The sequence below is a fragment of the Chelon labrosus genome (assembly GCF_963514085.1).
Source record: "Chelon labrosus genome assembly, chromosome: 14".
NCBI classification, from domain to species: Eukaryota; Metazoa; Chordata; class Actinopteri; order Mugiliformes; family Mugilidae; genus Chelon; species Chelon labrosus.
In genome coordinates, this window is record NC_140347.1 from 20,921,789 (window position 1) to 20,937,065 (window position 15,277).

Consider the following 15,277-nt stretch of genomic DNA (forward strand, 5'->3'; position numbering starts at 1 on the left):
TGTGACAGTAGTGAAGGTAGGAGCTAGGTAGGCAGCTGCGAGGAGGCTAGCCGGTTGTACACGAATCAAACAAAGCACTCTTCACGTATAGATGTTAATTAAGACGTAGTCGGAGTATTCTGAGTGAGATGGACACAGCGATCAGATCTTATCACGATAATTTTTTTCCCTGGAAATATGAATATAAAATAGAAGAGGAATCAAGTATATAGAGGTGTGTCTGATAGATCTAGTGGGGTGGTACAATTTGACATAAGTTTGGAGTCAGTGGGTCACTTGACATGGAAGCTATTGAGAAAACTACTGATTCTTCCATAAGCACATGAATATAAAAATGAAAAACCCCTTGAATGCAGTATATAGAGGTGTATTTTTTTGTCCAGTGTAGAAGTACAATTTGGGATACGTTTGTAATGAGTGCAACACGTCCCATGGAAGCTAAATAGTGTGCTACGTGAGGCCAAACATGTATATTCTTAATCACAATGCTCACTAACATGTTTATGCGGGCATGAAGATATTGAATATAACATGGTTTTGTGTCATTTATTCTGTGATTTACTGAAGGCAACACATCTCTGGATCTGGAGTGAACGTCTGTCGAATATCCAACCTAAAACTTGCTTCACCGCGGCTATTATTAACACCAAGTGTGAAATGTAATCAGATTAAAATCCTATCAAGACACGATCAGGATGTTGTAAATGGACTCCATCTCTCTGTTCATATCCTGTTTACTGATCAAATCTACCCAGTGTGCTGTCACTAATCTGTGGTATAGATTACAGATACAATATAAATGACTGTTAACCACTTAATACCGAGCTTTTACGTTTCAGACAAGTAGCCAAGACACCCAGTCAAATGCTCTGTGCTATGTATTTCTTTTGACTATTTTATTTATTGTACTGCTACTATTTATTGATCCTGAGTATCTCTTTTCTCAAAGAAATAAGAGACAAGGAGTAAGTACTATTTTGAGATGATGTGCTGTAACTGCTTTACCGGTTGAAGTGTATCAGAAGGTCCAATGCTGCTCTCTGGTGGCCCCAAGGAGACAGACTGCAGGCTTTACTACACACTCTTCAATGAAGTTCACGCTTCTGGCAACACACTGCAAAACCGTTAAAGAAAACGACTTTTATTTATTTCTGAACAGTCCTTTCTTTCAGTGGTTAAGTACAACATCACAAGTAGCCACGTCGAAGCCCTGGAGTGTTTGCCAGAGCAGTATTACATACAACAGCTTAGTCCACTGATCCAGGTGGGGGGGGGGGCTTTTAGACTGTTATCCTCTGAAAGTGATGAGTGAAGCTGGGGAACACACCACGAAGAATGTCCAGAAAACTAGCTGTGAAAATGAACATTAAAATCTAAAGAAACTAAGGAATCCATCTGCAAACTGAGTGACGGTTTGAATGGCACGTTTCTCTCCCAGCTCTCATTTTTCTATGACATTAACTCCTTTGCTGCGTTTAGTTTGTAGTGTTTGTCGTTTCCAAAAAGAAAAGAAAAAAAACACAGAGCGTAGACCAATCAACCAGTAAAGCAGAAATAAAATTTAAAATTCCCACGATTGTTCAAAAAAAAACAAAAAACTACATTAACGGACTGTTAACAGCTTCGTAGTTTTCACTGCTGTTTGAAATCACATCCCAGTCAGGACCTAGAAACGATCTGCCAACCAGACAATGATCCCATTTGCAGTTTGCTTTTTTAAAAACAAACAAAAAAAAAAAAACATAAAAATGAAGAAATAACATATTTACACAGATATTCACACATACATAAGCAGACCTGTACACATGGAGCTGTACAAACAGTGCATATACACACACCACAGTTCACCATTTCGGTGTGAAATCTCAGTCACAGTTGTTGCCATGTCAATACAATCTACCGTCTGGAAAAGTCACAAATTGTGGGGCTTTGTTTTTGGAAAAAATAAAATAAAAATAAATTAAAAAATTAAGCTTCATGAAATCTAATCCAAATATTATAATGTGCTTATGGTTGCATTCAAGACTTCCCCACATGTGGTACTACTGCAAACCACATCGAACCGTTTAGCTGGGTATCATGGCAGTTACAGATCGTTTTTGTTCCTCCCAGAAATCCAGGGACATTATAGTTTTGATCTAAATGTTCAGTTCTGCGTAAAATCTGCTATGTACAAAACTTCTGGTTTAAAAAAAAAAAAAACATAAGTGAAGATGAAAGTAGGTTCTTCATGCCCAGTGTATGTTTGTTCCCTATGTACCTTTGATAACAATGCTCTAGTGTTTGAGATGATTATCACTGTGACTGGACACTCGTGTTCACCTAGATACAGGCAGACGTCATCAGCTTCCACATTAACTTGCCATTCCCAAGGCAAGCACAAGTTTGTCGAGTTTGTTTTAGCATTGTTCCTTCAACCGCTGAGACCCGTTTGTGTATAGCAGACTGGGTCCACCTACTGGACAAAACTGAGGCATTAAACGCATACCAGAACCTTGTCCCATCCCAATCTGGACTATTTTCCCCAGGTTTGGTTTGAGGACTTGAGTTATTTAAATAAAAAATAAAAAAAACTACAGAGGTGTCAAACAAGATATCCCATAGTTGTGACAATCTGATGTGAAATCTGAAACAGGACAATCTGCTCACACAAAACTGGTCACATTCAAACAACAAAGGTCAAGTTAGGCTCCAAGTAAGTTCCTTCCTCCAAACAGTCCATGTTGTTTAGTTACTGACTTTTGATATAAGAGGTTACACAGCTGGTAAATAAGGCCTAAGTCATTTTGTTTGGCCATGCTTTGAATACCAGGTTGATGAAAAGTCAAGTACTGCAGAGTGTTCTTCACCTAGGAGACGTAGTTTGAATCACACACAGGAAGTGTTTATCAGACTGGAAAAAAAAAATAAAATAAAAATCAACAAGACGGTATAAAGAGTTGGATTATATCTGTTCGAGCAGGAGAGTGTGACGCCAGGCAGTGTTGTAGCGTTTGTGGTGTCCTGTGCGACGGCTTGTTCCCTCAGAGTGAGCCCGCTCCGTTAACGGCTTTTGGAATCACTCTTCATTCAAGCCCTGCGCAGCTTTACCATACATCATTGCCATGGCAGCAGACAAAAAAACAAACAAAAAAAAGACACATGTTCGTATAAAAAGAAAACTATAGTATATATATATATATTAAAAAAAAGAACGAACCAGCATGAAGACACGACACCTCAGAGGGAAAAGAAAACCGAGAGGCCAGTGCTCAGACAGAGGTCAAAGTGGAAGGTCAGCCGAGGTTACCCTGGTCAAATCTCGCCCTGGTTAGTCAACTCTGTTCGTGGCAACGTCCCAACAGAGCAGAAATTAATTAGGGGGAGATTTATACAATGTTTTACAAGAGTAAATTTTTTCTCAAAGTTTCTTTTCAGTTTAGAATAAAAAGTCCCAAACCACCTAACCCATATAATGTGTGTGTGTGATTATATATATATATATATATATGTGTGTGTGCATATATATTTATATACAGAAATAGAAATATATATATATACATACATATACACACACACACAGCTATTAACATTTATCACGTTTCCAACTGCAAATCAAAACGCTGGACACAGATGTGTGAGCCACATCTGACCAGAGTTCCCGAGGTTTGGTCAAGTTTACCGTGACACCACTTGACGCAGTCTTGTTAATATAGAAAAACTGAAATGGCGATTCCCCAAGGCAAATCATACATTCATAATACTATGTGAGTATATCTGTGTGAGTTTGTGTCTGTATTAATACACCTGACACGAAATACAAATTATCTGCGTTAAATCAAAACTCTGTAGGTGTGCGTGTGTGTGCGTGTATAACCGTACGTGTGTACGTCTATTTTTGTGAGGACCGGAGTGAGTTTTTGACTTTAGGGACATTTTGGGTTACGACCACACAGGCAGTTTGGGGGTTAAGATTTGGTTTTAAGGGTTACTCAAATGTTAGGATAAAGGACCTAGGGAACCGTTAAGTGAATGAAGTCCTCACAAATATATAAGTACAAACGTTTGTTTTTAAATGGCTTGTCTGGGCTCCTGTCCTCATGACTGAAGCACATTTCCGTAGGAAACAATTGCACCTCATTGGCTCAAACAAAGTAGCCAATCACCAATGACGGAAGCCAGAGCCCCTGTGCCAACCCCATTGCTGAGACCAGAGTTTGGTGGCTGGTTGGGGAATGTGTGTGTGTGTGTGTGTGTGTGTGTGTGTGTGTGTGTGAGTGTGAATGTCGCATGTGTGTTTGGAGATGATGGAAATGAGGGCCACAGTCCATTCCACTTGCAGTGTCCTCATGGATGGAGAAGAGGGGATGCGGTTTCCGTGGTGATGAAAGTGAAGTGTCGGTAAGTCATACAGGGGAGAGGCCTAAACCTCTGCTCCTTTCAAGCCGATTCGCTCCTCCTCCTGTCAGTCGGTGTTGGGCTTCTTGAGGGAGAAGGCGAAGATGTTGAAGTGGTTGCTGAGCTGTTGTACCTAGCAATGAAAATAGACAAATATATCAAAACTGAACATATCATTTTCATTCCTGCAGAAGTCCAGATTCATTACAATGAATACTTACAAGTCCCACTGGATGTAAGGCTGCAGCCCACAAGAAAGGGTTTGACAATTTGACAATTTCCAGTGTCTGTCTTTTTACAATAGGCATCAGATATAACAGCACTCGTGTAAATAACGTATATGGTAACCTGTGTGAAATTACCCTCCACCGTCTATAAGGAGGATAACTCATTTATATGTCTACTTTGCCTTGATCACTATGCTTTGTGTTGGTTAAATCTGTTTTTGTGTGTTTATTGTGGTGTGATAAGTTTCTTTTTGCTGCCAGGTCTCCTTGGTAGCAGACACACTATCTCTCAATGGGCCCTTTTTGGCAAAATTATAGATGAATAAATAAAACTCCATGAGACGTGCAAGTCATAGTGGAGATAGTATCCGCTGAGAGACAAGTGCAGATGTTGCAATTGCTGATCATAAATTTGAGTATGACTCCCACATACATAGTCCCGCAGGGTTCAATGCTTGGACCACTGCTATTCAACTTGTACGTGCTTCCTCCAGGTTAGGCCTCACATGAAATGGCTAATCACAGTAATTCAATTCGACACTCAGCTTTACTTCGCTCTCTCACCGAGTGACGACGGCCTAGTAGACAGTATTGCTCAGGGAAGGTAAATGCTTAGAGCAAACTGCATCCTCCTCTGGTGTATTTTGCTGTATTTAGGTCAACTTAAAATGTGTAGCTTATGAAAACACTGTAATGGTTCCATCCATTTATTTCAGATTCAATAGGTGCCAAATACCATATCATTGTCTTTCCAGGTGCTTAAATTGCCTTTAAGAGCTGCGCGTGACTGCAGTGATATAAATGCTGACATAGCTGATATGCAAGTAGGACAAACCACTTCACTTTGTTTTCATAACACCATTCCCCTGTCCCATCCAGTACTTTTGCACCACCTGCACTCTCATTTTGACTCTCCTGCCCGCATAAGGTCACCAAAATGTTTGTGTGTGCTCTTACCACTGATACGCCGTAGTGTATGTGTGCTAGTATGACAGCAGCTGTCCATAAATAAAGCAGCAGAGTCTCGTTGGTGATGACCCCGGTCAATACTGACAGCACCACTGCCGTCATGGGCAGCAATAGCCAGGTCAGCGGCTGGCAACGCGTGTTACTCATTTGACACACAATCAGCTTACACTGAAAAACAAATACAAGCAAAAAACAAAACATGATTAAACATTCTACTCAACAACACACTGCAGAAATTGCGTTTTGGAAGGCAGTTAAAAAGCGCAGGAGAGAAAGAGAAGCTCACCGTGACATTGGCGAAGGCTGTCCCCACCATGAGGTAGAAGATCCTGGGCTGCAGCTCAAGGATGTTTGAGGGAGAGAAAACCACCCATGTGGTGGACAAGACAAAGAGGAGGACGGGGGAAATGAAAGGCAGGAATGCTTCGTACAGGCTACTGTGCTTCAGAGTATTACTCCGGTGAGCCCTGAAAACCCAACCCAGAAGGAGACAAGTTCAGAACACTGGGTTAAATACAATTAACACATGACATAAAATGCTAATACAGGCTGTACTTACTTCAAGACATTGTAGAGGCTCATAGGCAGGGTCACAGTGAAGGAACAGGCTGGAATTTAGCAAATATTAATGTTAGCAGCTGCTTCTGGAAGTGAACTAAGGTATTCAGAGTGACCAAACACAACTCACCTATGATCATGAAAGTAAAAAGGTCCCTGTAGAGAAAGCGCCACAGGACTGGCTGGTACCAGGTTTCCACACCCACCACAGCAGTGACCAAGTAAACAACGGAGATTGTCTGGAGATGGGACATAAAACATGAGGCAGTTAGAAGGTTAGCATGTCGAGATTGCAACCATTCATCCTTATCTTATCTTATAACCAGAGCCAGCAGGTCTGCCCAGCTTTGGATTCTCCACATTTTGAAAGATATGATTTAAAGAGATTAGTTAAATTTGTTCATAAGCTCTAACATTAGCAGCTACAGTTACAATAAACTAGAGACTAGAAAAATACCTGTTTACGCAAATACAGTCATGGTGTTGTATTCTCCCACAGTGGATGTTGGACTTGGATGCTATGATATCATGCTAATGTAAGATTAGCTTTTAGTTTTCACTCCATTTCCACTGTGGTTATTTCTCATTTCTTTTTTTTTGCTTACATTGTTAAAAACACATACAGTATATTATTATCAGAACTAACTACCTCTATACAGCAATACAGAGAACAATGATATTCCTTTGTATCCATGTCTTCTGTAAGGATCATCAACTGGCCTGAGGAAAAAAAGTGGCAAAAAGTGAGTTGTGCGTGTTCTTACCACTTGGCTGATGTCGTATCCCCAGGGCAGAAACAAGATGCCAGTGTTATATTTCTCCCAATGAGACAGGATGAAGGAGAACAGCACCACCCACAATATGTAATAGAGTGTGCCCACACTCACGCCGCTCTCCCCACGGCCAAATATTGAATATACAGAGGCCACAAAGAAGATGCAGGCCCAGCTGTCCAGACCGTGGTCAAAGAGCTCCCCTAGAGGCGTGGAGGAGCTGGTGCGCCGTGCCTGTTTACCATCAACACCATCTGTGTTAAAAAAAAAAAAAAACAAAAAAAAACAAAGACAGATATGGATCATTAGACACAGTACATGCTTATGGGGACATTTATGTATGAACTCATAAACATATAAAATACTTTTTAACGTATCTCACATCTCCACTGAGCTAAAGCTGCTACCCACACTCACATAACTGTCCAAAGTCAGCCACATTCCTTCTTCCCACCACTGAATTCAGTCTTCCAGCGACTGATCTGAACTACGCTCTTTTTATCCACACATGAAAGTATTCTGGAAGCACATCCCCACCAGAAACACTAGCACACTGTTTCATTTTAATGATTCACAAGGTACATGTCTACACACGAGCACACAGTGAGTTTGACAGTAAATTAAATCTGCATTTTCTGACTAAAGTCAAGATTAGCAGCCCGTGGCAAAATATGAGGTGATGTGAAGGTGAATGTGAGGGGATGGGACTAAGAAACTTTAGTCTTTGTCAAAATAAATTCTGTTCCTGTGGGCGTGGAGGGTTAAGTTCATAATTGTGAAGTGAATTTACACACAGCAATCTACCAAGTGATGAGCAGCTTTGCTCAGGGGCTTGCGCAAACATTTCAGCTTGATGTCACACCCTATTGTGTAAGTATTGCTCTGTTGATAAGATTAATCCTGCTTGAGACACTCGGGTAGAGAGTATCGGGGGTGCGGCACAGTCAAACATGTATCTTGTATGTTACACACTCCTTTAGATGTATCGGGGGATCAGATGGTAAACATTAAACTGACTGTGTACAGTGAATAGTGTGTTAAGAGTCAACTGGAGGTGTTTCAGGATGTCACAGTGATCAACATCCCACATTTGTAGACAGAAGTGTCTTGCTCAACAGCTGTTCAATGACAGAAGAGTAACTGATTTGTTTCCATGTTCAGATTTTTCCACATTCGTCTCCCGCCTTGTTTCTTCTGACACACATTGACACACAATGTAATCTTTTCTGAAAGCATGACAATCACACTATGATCAGGCCAACTCATTGAGAAAACCAACATATTGTGTGTCTGAGATCTTTTAACTCTATACACTGACCGAAGTGTCTTATAATAAGTATCTACACACTTTAATTTGACAGGCCGCTCATTTACACAATAAAAGCAGAATTACAGCAATGTTAAAAGAAAAGAAAGTATGTTGAGGGAATAAATATTGGTGAAATGTGGAAAACAGTACACATCAATTGATTAATACATTAAAATTAATTAATTAAAATTAAATAAAGAGAGGAATCAATGTAAAAGGTAAATTAATACAGAAGCAAATTATAAGCAAAATACAGTTTATGTATATATTAATGAATGAATGCCAACATTTATTTGTAAAAGGTGCTCAGATCAAATCGGCCACCGATCGTTACCGGCAGATATTCAACTTAAATCGCCTGATCTGCGACCTCCATAAAGGCTGATCAGATGACACAAGAATGGCATGATAACTTCCTGACACCCAACCAAAATGGCCTCAAGCTCCAGATATGTGCTCTGCTTTGTGATGTCCTGGCCACCGGACCAGAGCAGCAGAAAATTAGCAGACACTGGCACCTAAAGAAAGCACCATGAACTGGCTTTTTGCAGGCTGTGTATGCTGACATCAGCAGCCAAACATCATCACAGATGAACATCTACCTATCAGAGCCAGTCATCCTTCAAAGTGGACGCTTGTTTTTTGGTTGCTTTCTCACAGGACAACAAAAGCTGCTTTTCTGCTTTGGCCCAAGTAGATAGAGAGTGACTTCTCAGCATGGCAGGTCATATTGTGGATGAGAAGAGGACTGCTTTCCTTCAGCCAACAGGAATTCAAAGGAGTGAATAAATAAGACTGCTGTGTTCCCTCTTTTAGCCTACTGGAATTTATTGTTGGGGCTTCAGTATCATTTCTTTTTAAACTTAGTGTTGTGTGCAAAATTACAACACAGGAAGTAGGGTTATATTTGTCATGCTTTCAAGTGTTATAAGTGTGTAGGCTGCTGTGATCTACTTGTAACTTATTGTGAGAGAGATGTATGTGGTTGCATAGTTGCCTGTCCATATACTTATTATACACTTATATATGTCAATTCATGATTCTTCTTCACTCTCTTACCAACCCTAGCCTAAAACACTTACACTTTCTATCACCTATCAAAGTTTAGTATTCCCGAAAAATAACACACAGTAGTTTTTAACTCCTTATTGGAACCACACTCTGTGCGTCAAAATAAAGAAAGCAGCTCAAAATAAGTATTTTTTGGAGCGGCTTCAGGCAGACAGAATCTGGAGTGAAACCTGTTTTAAGAGCATCTTTGGTTGACGGAGATTAAATTAAATATATTAATGCTTTCAAGGATTTTATGCACAGTATTGAGAGAGATCAGCTTAGTTTTACCTCATTCTGCTTATGAATAGTCTTATTGTTTTAAATTTGTCCTTAAAAAAATCCTCTATACATGTTCAGCAAAGTCTGGCTTCAAACAAGTTGCGATGACATAAATCTTTCTGAAGTCCACACCTTGAATTCAGATTTAAGCCGACACACAATCCACTTTCGGCAGGGAGTATTTGGAAAGTTGTGTGGTTCAACAACTGAGAATACATCCTTGTGTACAGTTAATATCCAAGAAAAGTATGAATGAGCAAAGTGTAACTTTTAGAGGAAGGGAATCGTGCTTCCCCCGTGACTCTCAAGTCACTCTCAAGTCGAAGAACAAAACAACAGACAGGGGTCACTGAGGTTAGAACTCACCGAGTGTATAGGCTAAGAAGTTGAAGATCCCTGCAGCTACCCAGACCCAACTAGGCACGTGTTCATGTCCTGCAGCTGTGACAAAAATAAACAGCACATTATAAGAACACAGTGGAAAACTGAAAGTTATACATTAACCAGACAGATTTGCAACTATTTTAATTTAATCCATATGAATCTAATCTAAAATGGAAAAGGAATCAACTAATAATAATATTTTAGGTGAACCATTAACATGTGTGCTCAGTCTTGTAAGGACTCTTGTGGGGTCAGTGTGACTGACCTTGATAGGGATCGTAGAGCTTACAGTTGCTTTAGTTTATTTCATGTGTGCCAGTGTGTAACTAACTGGTTAGATGAGACAACAGACATGATAGAGCGCAGTATCTTAACAGAGTTGTGCGTCAGTCAATGTTTGTTTATGTTCCAAAAGATTGTGGGGTTACCGTAAATGTTAACAGTAACAGATGCGTAACAACACTGTGTGCTGTTGCGTGTGCGAAGGACATAATGGGTTGTGATTACCCTGAGCAACCATGGATACGTGTCACATTTCAGCAAGTGATGGACTTTGTCTTTCATAAACAAAGTTCCACGTGTCTCGTTCCCTCAGCCTTTACTAAAGAGCAGTGGTGAACTCAACCAGCTCGTAGTATGTTTTAGCACACGATAAACACGGGATGGATGATGAGAAGGACCTACCGGAGGCTGAGAAGTCGAAGTCAAAGAAGGCCAACATAACAAAGTTCAACACGAGGAACATAAAGCCTGTAAATGTAATGAGGTTTGGAGCCAACCATGTCGGTAGAAACTGTTGAGAGAGAGAAAATAGACAGTGAATAATAATTCATTAACATGTCGCTCAGCCATTACACAGACACGCCTCAGTTTATTAAAGACAGATTAAATAGCTGGACATTAAATACTTTGGGGACACTTTATGGACAGTTACACAGAGAGGGTTTTAGGGACAGTGGTTAATGTCAGGCAGACACTAACTTGAAAAACAAAGCATTGATACAGATAAGTAGATAAACATATCAGGGGCTATTGCATAAGAGAGGAACTGTCTGTCCATTTTATCAGGTACATGGCCGCATTCAAAACAATAACGTTTGTCCAAAGTCGATAACAGACTACAGCAGTCAGAGACTGAAGTGGTCTGACACAGATAGAGAAAGCGGTTGCGGTGTGTCAGGACGTCTGGTTACTGTATCACGGCTGGAAACCTCATTAATGATGTAGTGCACACAGAGCTGGACAGGTCTTTCTCACCTTCACCACAGAGTTCCAGAAAGGATGCATGACGTACACGGACAGGGGATTCGAGTCCACTGCGCTGTACTGCAAAAAGACACAGAATTTCACAGTTACACCACGCACACGCATTTGATTCATTTCATCTCACTGCAAGTAAACCAATGTGTTTTTAACCAACCATATGCAACATGTTGACTGGATAATATGGGGTTCCCTGTCATCACGCAGATCAAAACAAACCTGATTCCAGCGGCCAGTCTGTAACTTTACCCAGTCGTGACGAGCACGTGTGCCCGATCCAGCGTAATGTACCCTCACTATGGTCTTCATACAATTTAAGAAGCGTGTAAGGCTTTCCTATGAAGAGTAAATGCTGCCACTAAGATGTCGCAGTTATAGATTTTCCTTTATTGTCAGTTCGCTTAGTTCAATAGGGAAAGGGTCAAGGCTTTCATTTTCTAGTGACTACAAAAGGCTTGGCTATTGATTTATAACTGCAGTAAGCTCTCTGGAGTTCAAGTTAACCACTACAGTGTTTACTTTGGATATAATGTAGCGGGCGAACTAAGGTGCCACATTAATACTGCATAGCACTTTTCAAACACTTAATTTAGAATTCCCACTACAGATAATGATAGTCATAGTATTTAGCATTATACAGGGTGTTTATCAAGTAAACAAGAATTAGCAATGTGATTAATCATCACCACATATACAAAAATGTACTATAATTCACACCATCCTAGTGCACAGAGAAACGCACACGTGGCCACCAATGGGGGTGGCAGTGCAGCGAGGTGTGACAAAAAAAATGTGCGAAGCGGAGAGGTGGATGACAGCAAGAAAAACAAGCCACTCAGTAGAGGAGTCTTCACGCTGCTTTCCGCTTGTGTTGTGTTAAGTGCACATTAGTCCACCTTTTGAGAAACCAACCGCTGTGTGACAAAGAGCAACAATCCTTCCCTTCACTGTCATTTGTCCCTCAGCAACCAGTGTTTAAGGCACAGCAGCTTACGCGCATAGGGCGCCACTTAAAAGGCAATTATTGGGAAATAGGCCTCTCATAATAAATAGCTCAGGGGAGTCATTTCATGCAGTAATAAAAGCAGAAGTTAGTAAACAGGCAGCTGGAAAGGTTATTTTAAAGATATAAGAACACCACACATTATATAAAGTTAAATTATGGCCTCTTGTAGAAACTGATTATCACACTGATGCTCATCTTCCAGGGAATTAACCGAGGAAAATGTTTCAGTGACATGCAGATTATGTAAATCTGTTTCACCGCCTTTAACAACACAACTTCATGGTGACTGGAAAGCCTTTGACAGTGATTTCACATGACACTCCCATTTTTTGCTGGTGTTTCCCATCGCTGCACTGGTTCAAACTGACCAGTCCACTCCTCAGTTACTCATTCTTTCTGTATTTGCGATAGTAAGAAATAATACAAATAAAATAAAATATAACGAACTGGTTAATCACATAATAACAAAAATGACATGGGGCATCTGGAGTGTATGAATGGGCAAAGAAACATTATTTCAAAGCAAACGCTGGCAAATAAAGAGTCGCTAGCTCATGTGTGCCTTTGTAAAGCACCGCACAACAAATAATGACACTTCCGACCAGACCTTTCAAAACAAAAGTATTCAACATTATATGTAAACCTGTATTATTTAAATTGAACAACACTGTTCGTTCCGTGTGTTATAATCGACCTTGTTGTTACAGGCGAGCTACTGAAGTACTGAGCAACACTTCACAACTTCAGTGTTGCTTTACAGGTAATGCCCACGACTCGCGCTCACGCCAAACAATTGTTGGAGCCTACAAGTTAACCAAGCAATGTATATCTGTAACAGCATAAGAAAACAGATAAGAATGAACCAGAAATGACCGAACTGTACAGTGGTTATGAGTGACTACTTCTATTTTTTAACAGGAAATTAGTCAACATCCGTTAAGACTTTAGATAAGTCTGGCTACCTTCACACATTGTGACCAGGGAAGCACCCTGCAGATCGTGACAGCTAGCTGTTACACACACACACACTGTCTGTTCAGCGGCTAGCTGCTAGCATGCTGTTACACTCTTTTAATCATTACCTTGTATTTGTCGAAGCCCGCGAGCTGCTCCTGAGTGACATACTCGTAAAGAGCCATGGTGGTGCGGTCTGGCTCAACGACGAGATAAACGGATATCTCTTTCCTTTGAAAATGCAAATCCCCAACGTTAGCTGCCGAGTCGAAGCACCATCTAGCTTAGCCGCAGCCGTTCACGCCGGGTGAGGTGATGTCGAACCACAGAAGCCACTCCCACTCCCGCAGAGTCAAACCTCCTCAGATAACGTTAACCAGAGCTCACTAGCGCCCCTCAGGCCTGGAGGATAGCCCGCAGACACATCTGTAAATTATGTTTTATTAAGCCATATTATTGGGTATGGTGTCATCTAAAATAGCAAGAACATTTACTGTCAAATACCATACTGTTCCGTATAATTTTTTAATAGTAATAATAATTTAATAATGATAACTGACAAACCTGGTGGGATCTATCGTCTCTATTTCTAGAATGGCCTCTGTAACTTGACGTGGCTTTCCGCTTCAACCGGAAGAGACACTCTTTTTTTCCTGCTTGTTCCTGAGCAGCTGGAGTACCGCTCGAACCGACACTAAAAGCTCAATTTAAAGAAACATGTAAGTGTTAACAGTAGCTGAAATGTATTGAAATGGGGTTAATTTTGTGATTTTTGAGGGGAATTTTATATGCAGCGTTTGTTATAGTGTCGGATTTAACTACCTGGCTATGCTAGGGCTAACGTTGCACAGATTGATGGTCCACTCGTAAAATTGAAATAAAAAAAAATAACCGTCTGGTTGTGGTAATTGTTACTATTACTGTAATGGTTCCCCACTAAAATATTAGAATAGCACGTCTGCTGGCGTGTTAATGTGGTCAGAAGGTCAGGTTTGTCTTCATGTTGGTTAGGTGCGTTAGCATAGCTTCACTGCACAGTATGAACCATTTCATAAATTGTATGTGGAAAGCATTTTCACACCTTTTATGTAACTTGAAATTATACAAATGTCATACAGACACCTGTATCACTATAAATACAAAGCTTGCTATAGTTATTGTATTTAGTTTATAATTTAGTTTTGACATATTACTGTATACTGTCGTGGCATACCCGACTAAAGCCAACATCTATTCAAGTATTAAAGTGAAAGGTCCTCAAGTTTATATGCATTGTACTTGGAAAATGGGCTAAGATCTTACAACATAACCATGTCTTAATAATAAAGACCAAGACAAACAAATAAATAAGTCTCTACTCCCATCATCCAAAGACCTAACCTTGTCTTCTTCCCACTTGTTCTGTCTACCTTTGCAGAATGGTGACAGACGTGCAGCTGGCTATATTTGCCAACATGCTTGGCGTGTCGTTGTTCCTGCTGGTTGTATTGTACCACTATGTGGCTGTCAATAACCCCAAGAAGCAGGAATAGAGTCCCCCAGAATGACTGGCGAGGTGAGTGCATATACAGTTTTTGCCAGAATCTTATTTTGTCATTCATGCTCTGTTGTAACCGTAAACAAATCATGTTTAACTCAATGCTACAGTGTTACTGAAGCATATTAATGAGAGGAAGCAGCAATGAAGTATGAGCTGATACTTCATCACTGACCATTAGCAAAAAAATGTGGAGGAACTATATTTAAATGTGTAGTGATTTCCCACTTATATCTCATTCATCGATGCAAACATGGGCTTTATTTTCCTCTAACTCGTGAACCCACTTCAAGATCTTTTTTCTCCCCTCCACACAGGTGAGATGGGAGTGTAGGCCACCACCTTGGAAATGACATTCCCCCCCATCCGGTCCCCTTTCCAAAAGATGAATTTGTGTATGCACAATGTTTTTTCTAATAAAAATGTTTGACTTTCACCAACAGTGATGTTCAGTGAATTCCTTAAACTGTTCAAAATGCATGCAAGAAATTAGCGTACACTTAAAACATAAGTCATTCAGCATAATAATCTGTCAGTCACGATCAAATGCATTCAGAAACACCCAAACATAAAATGCCAGCTGGTGAG

The 15,277-nt window shown here is 40.4% G+C and overlaps 2 protein-coding genes across 2 annotated transcripts; one reads left to right on the plus strand and one right to left on the minus strand.

The window, feature by feature from the left end:
- Window positions 1-1,125: 1,125 nt before the first annotated feature.
- selenoi (selenoprotein I) lies at window positions 1,126-13,337 on the minus strand (the record flags this gene model as incomplete). The annotated part of the gene is made up of 10 exons (XM_084560823.1): window positions 1,126-4,510; window positions 5,562-5,741; window positions 5,860-6,040; window positions 6,133-6,181; window positions 6,262-6,370; window positions 6,896-7,158; window positions 9,912-9,986; window positions 10,614-10,722; window positions 11,187-11,255; window positions 13,281-13,337. 10 exons carry the CDS (start codon window positions 13,335-13,337, stop codon window positions 4,403-4,405), a joined length of 1,200 nt encoding a protein of 399 aa, XP_084416949.1. The 3' UTR covers window positions 1,126-4,402.
- A 530-nt stretch (window positions 13,338-13,867) lies between these two features.
- Window positions 13,868-15,131, plus strand: ost4 (oligosaccharyltransferase complex subunit 4 (non-catalytic)). The gene is made up of 3 exons (XM_084560009.1): window positions 13,868-13,871; window positions 14,570-14,707; window positions 15,007-15,131. The coding sequence occupies exon 2, from the start codon at window positions 14,571-14,573 to the stop codon at window positions 14,682-14,684; it is 114 nt and encodes a 37-aa protein (XP_084416135.1). The 5' UTR covers window positions 13,868-13,871; window position 14,570; the 3' UTR covers window positions 14,685-14,707; window positions 15,007-15,131.
- Window positions 15,132-15,277: the final 146 nt, after the last annotated feature.

Coding starts and splice junctions, on each gene's coding strand:
- ost4 (XM_084560009.1), top strand. CDS start 14,571: ATGGTGACAGACGTGCAGCTGGCTATATTTGCCAACATGCTTGGCGTG.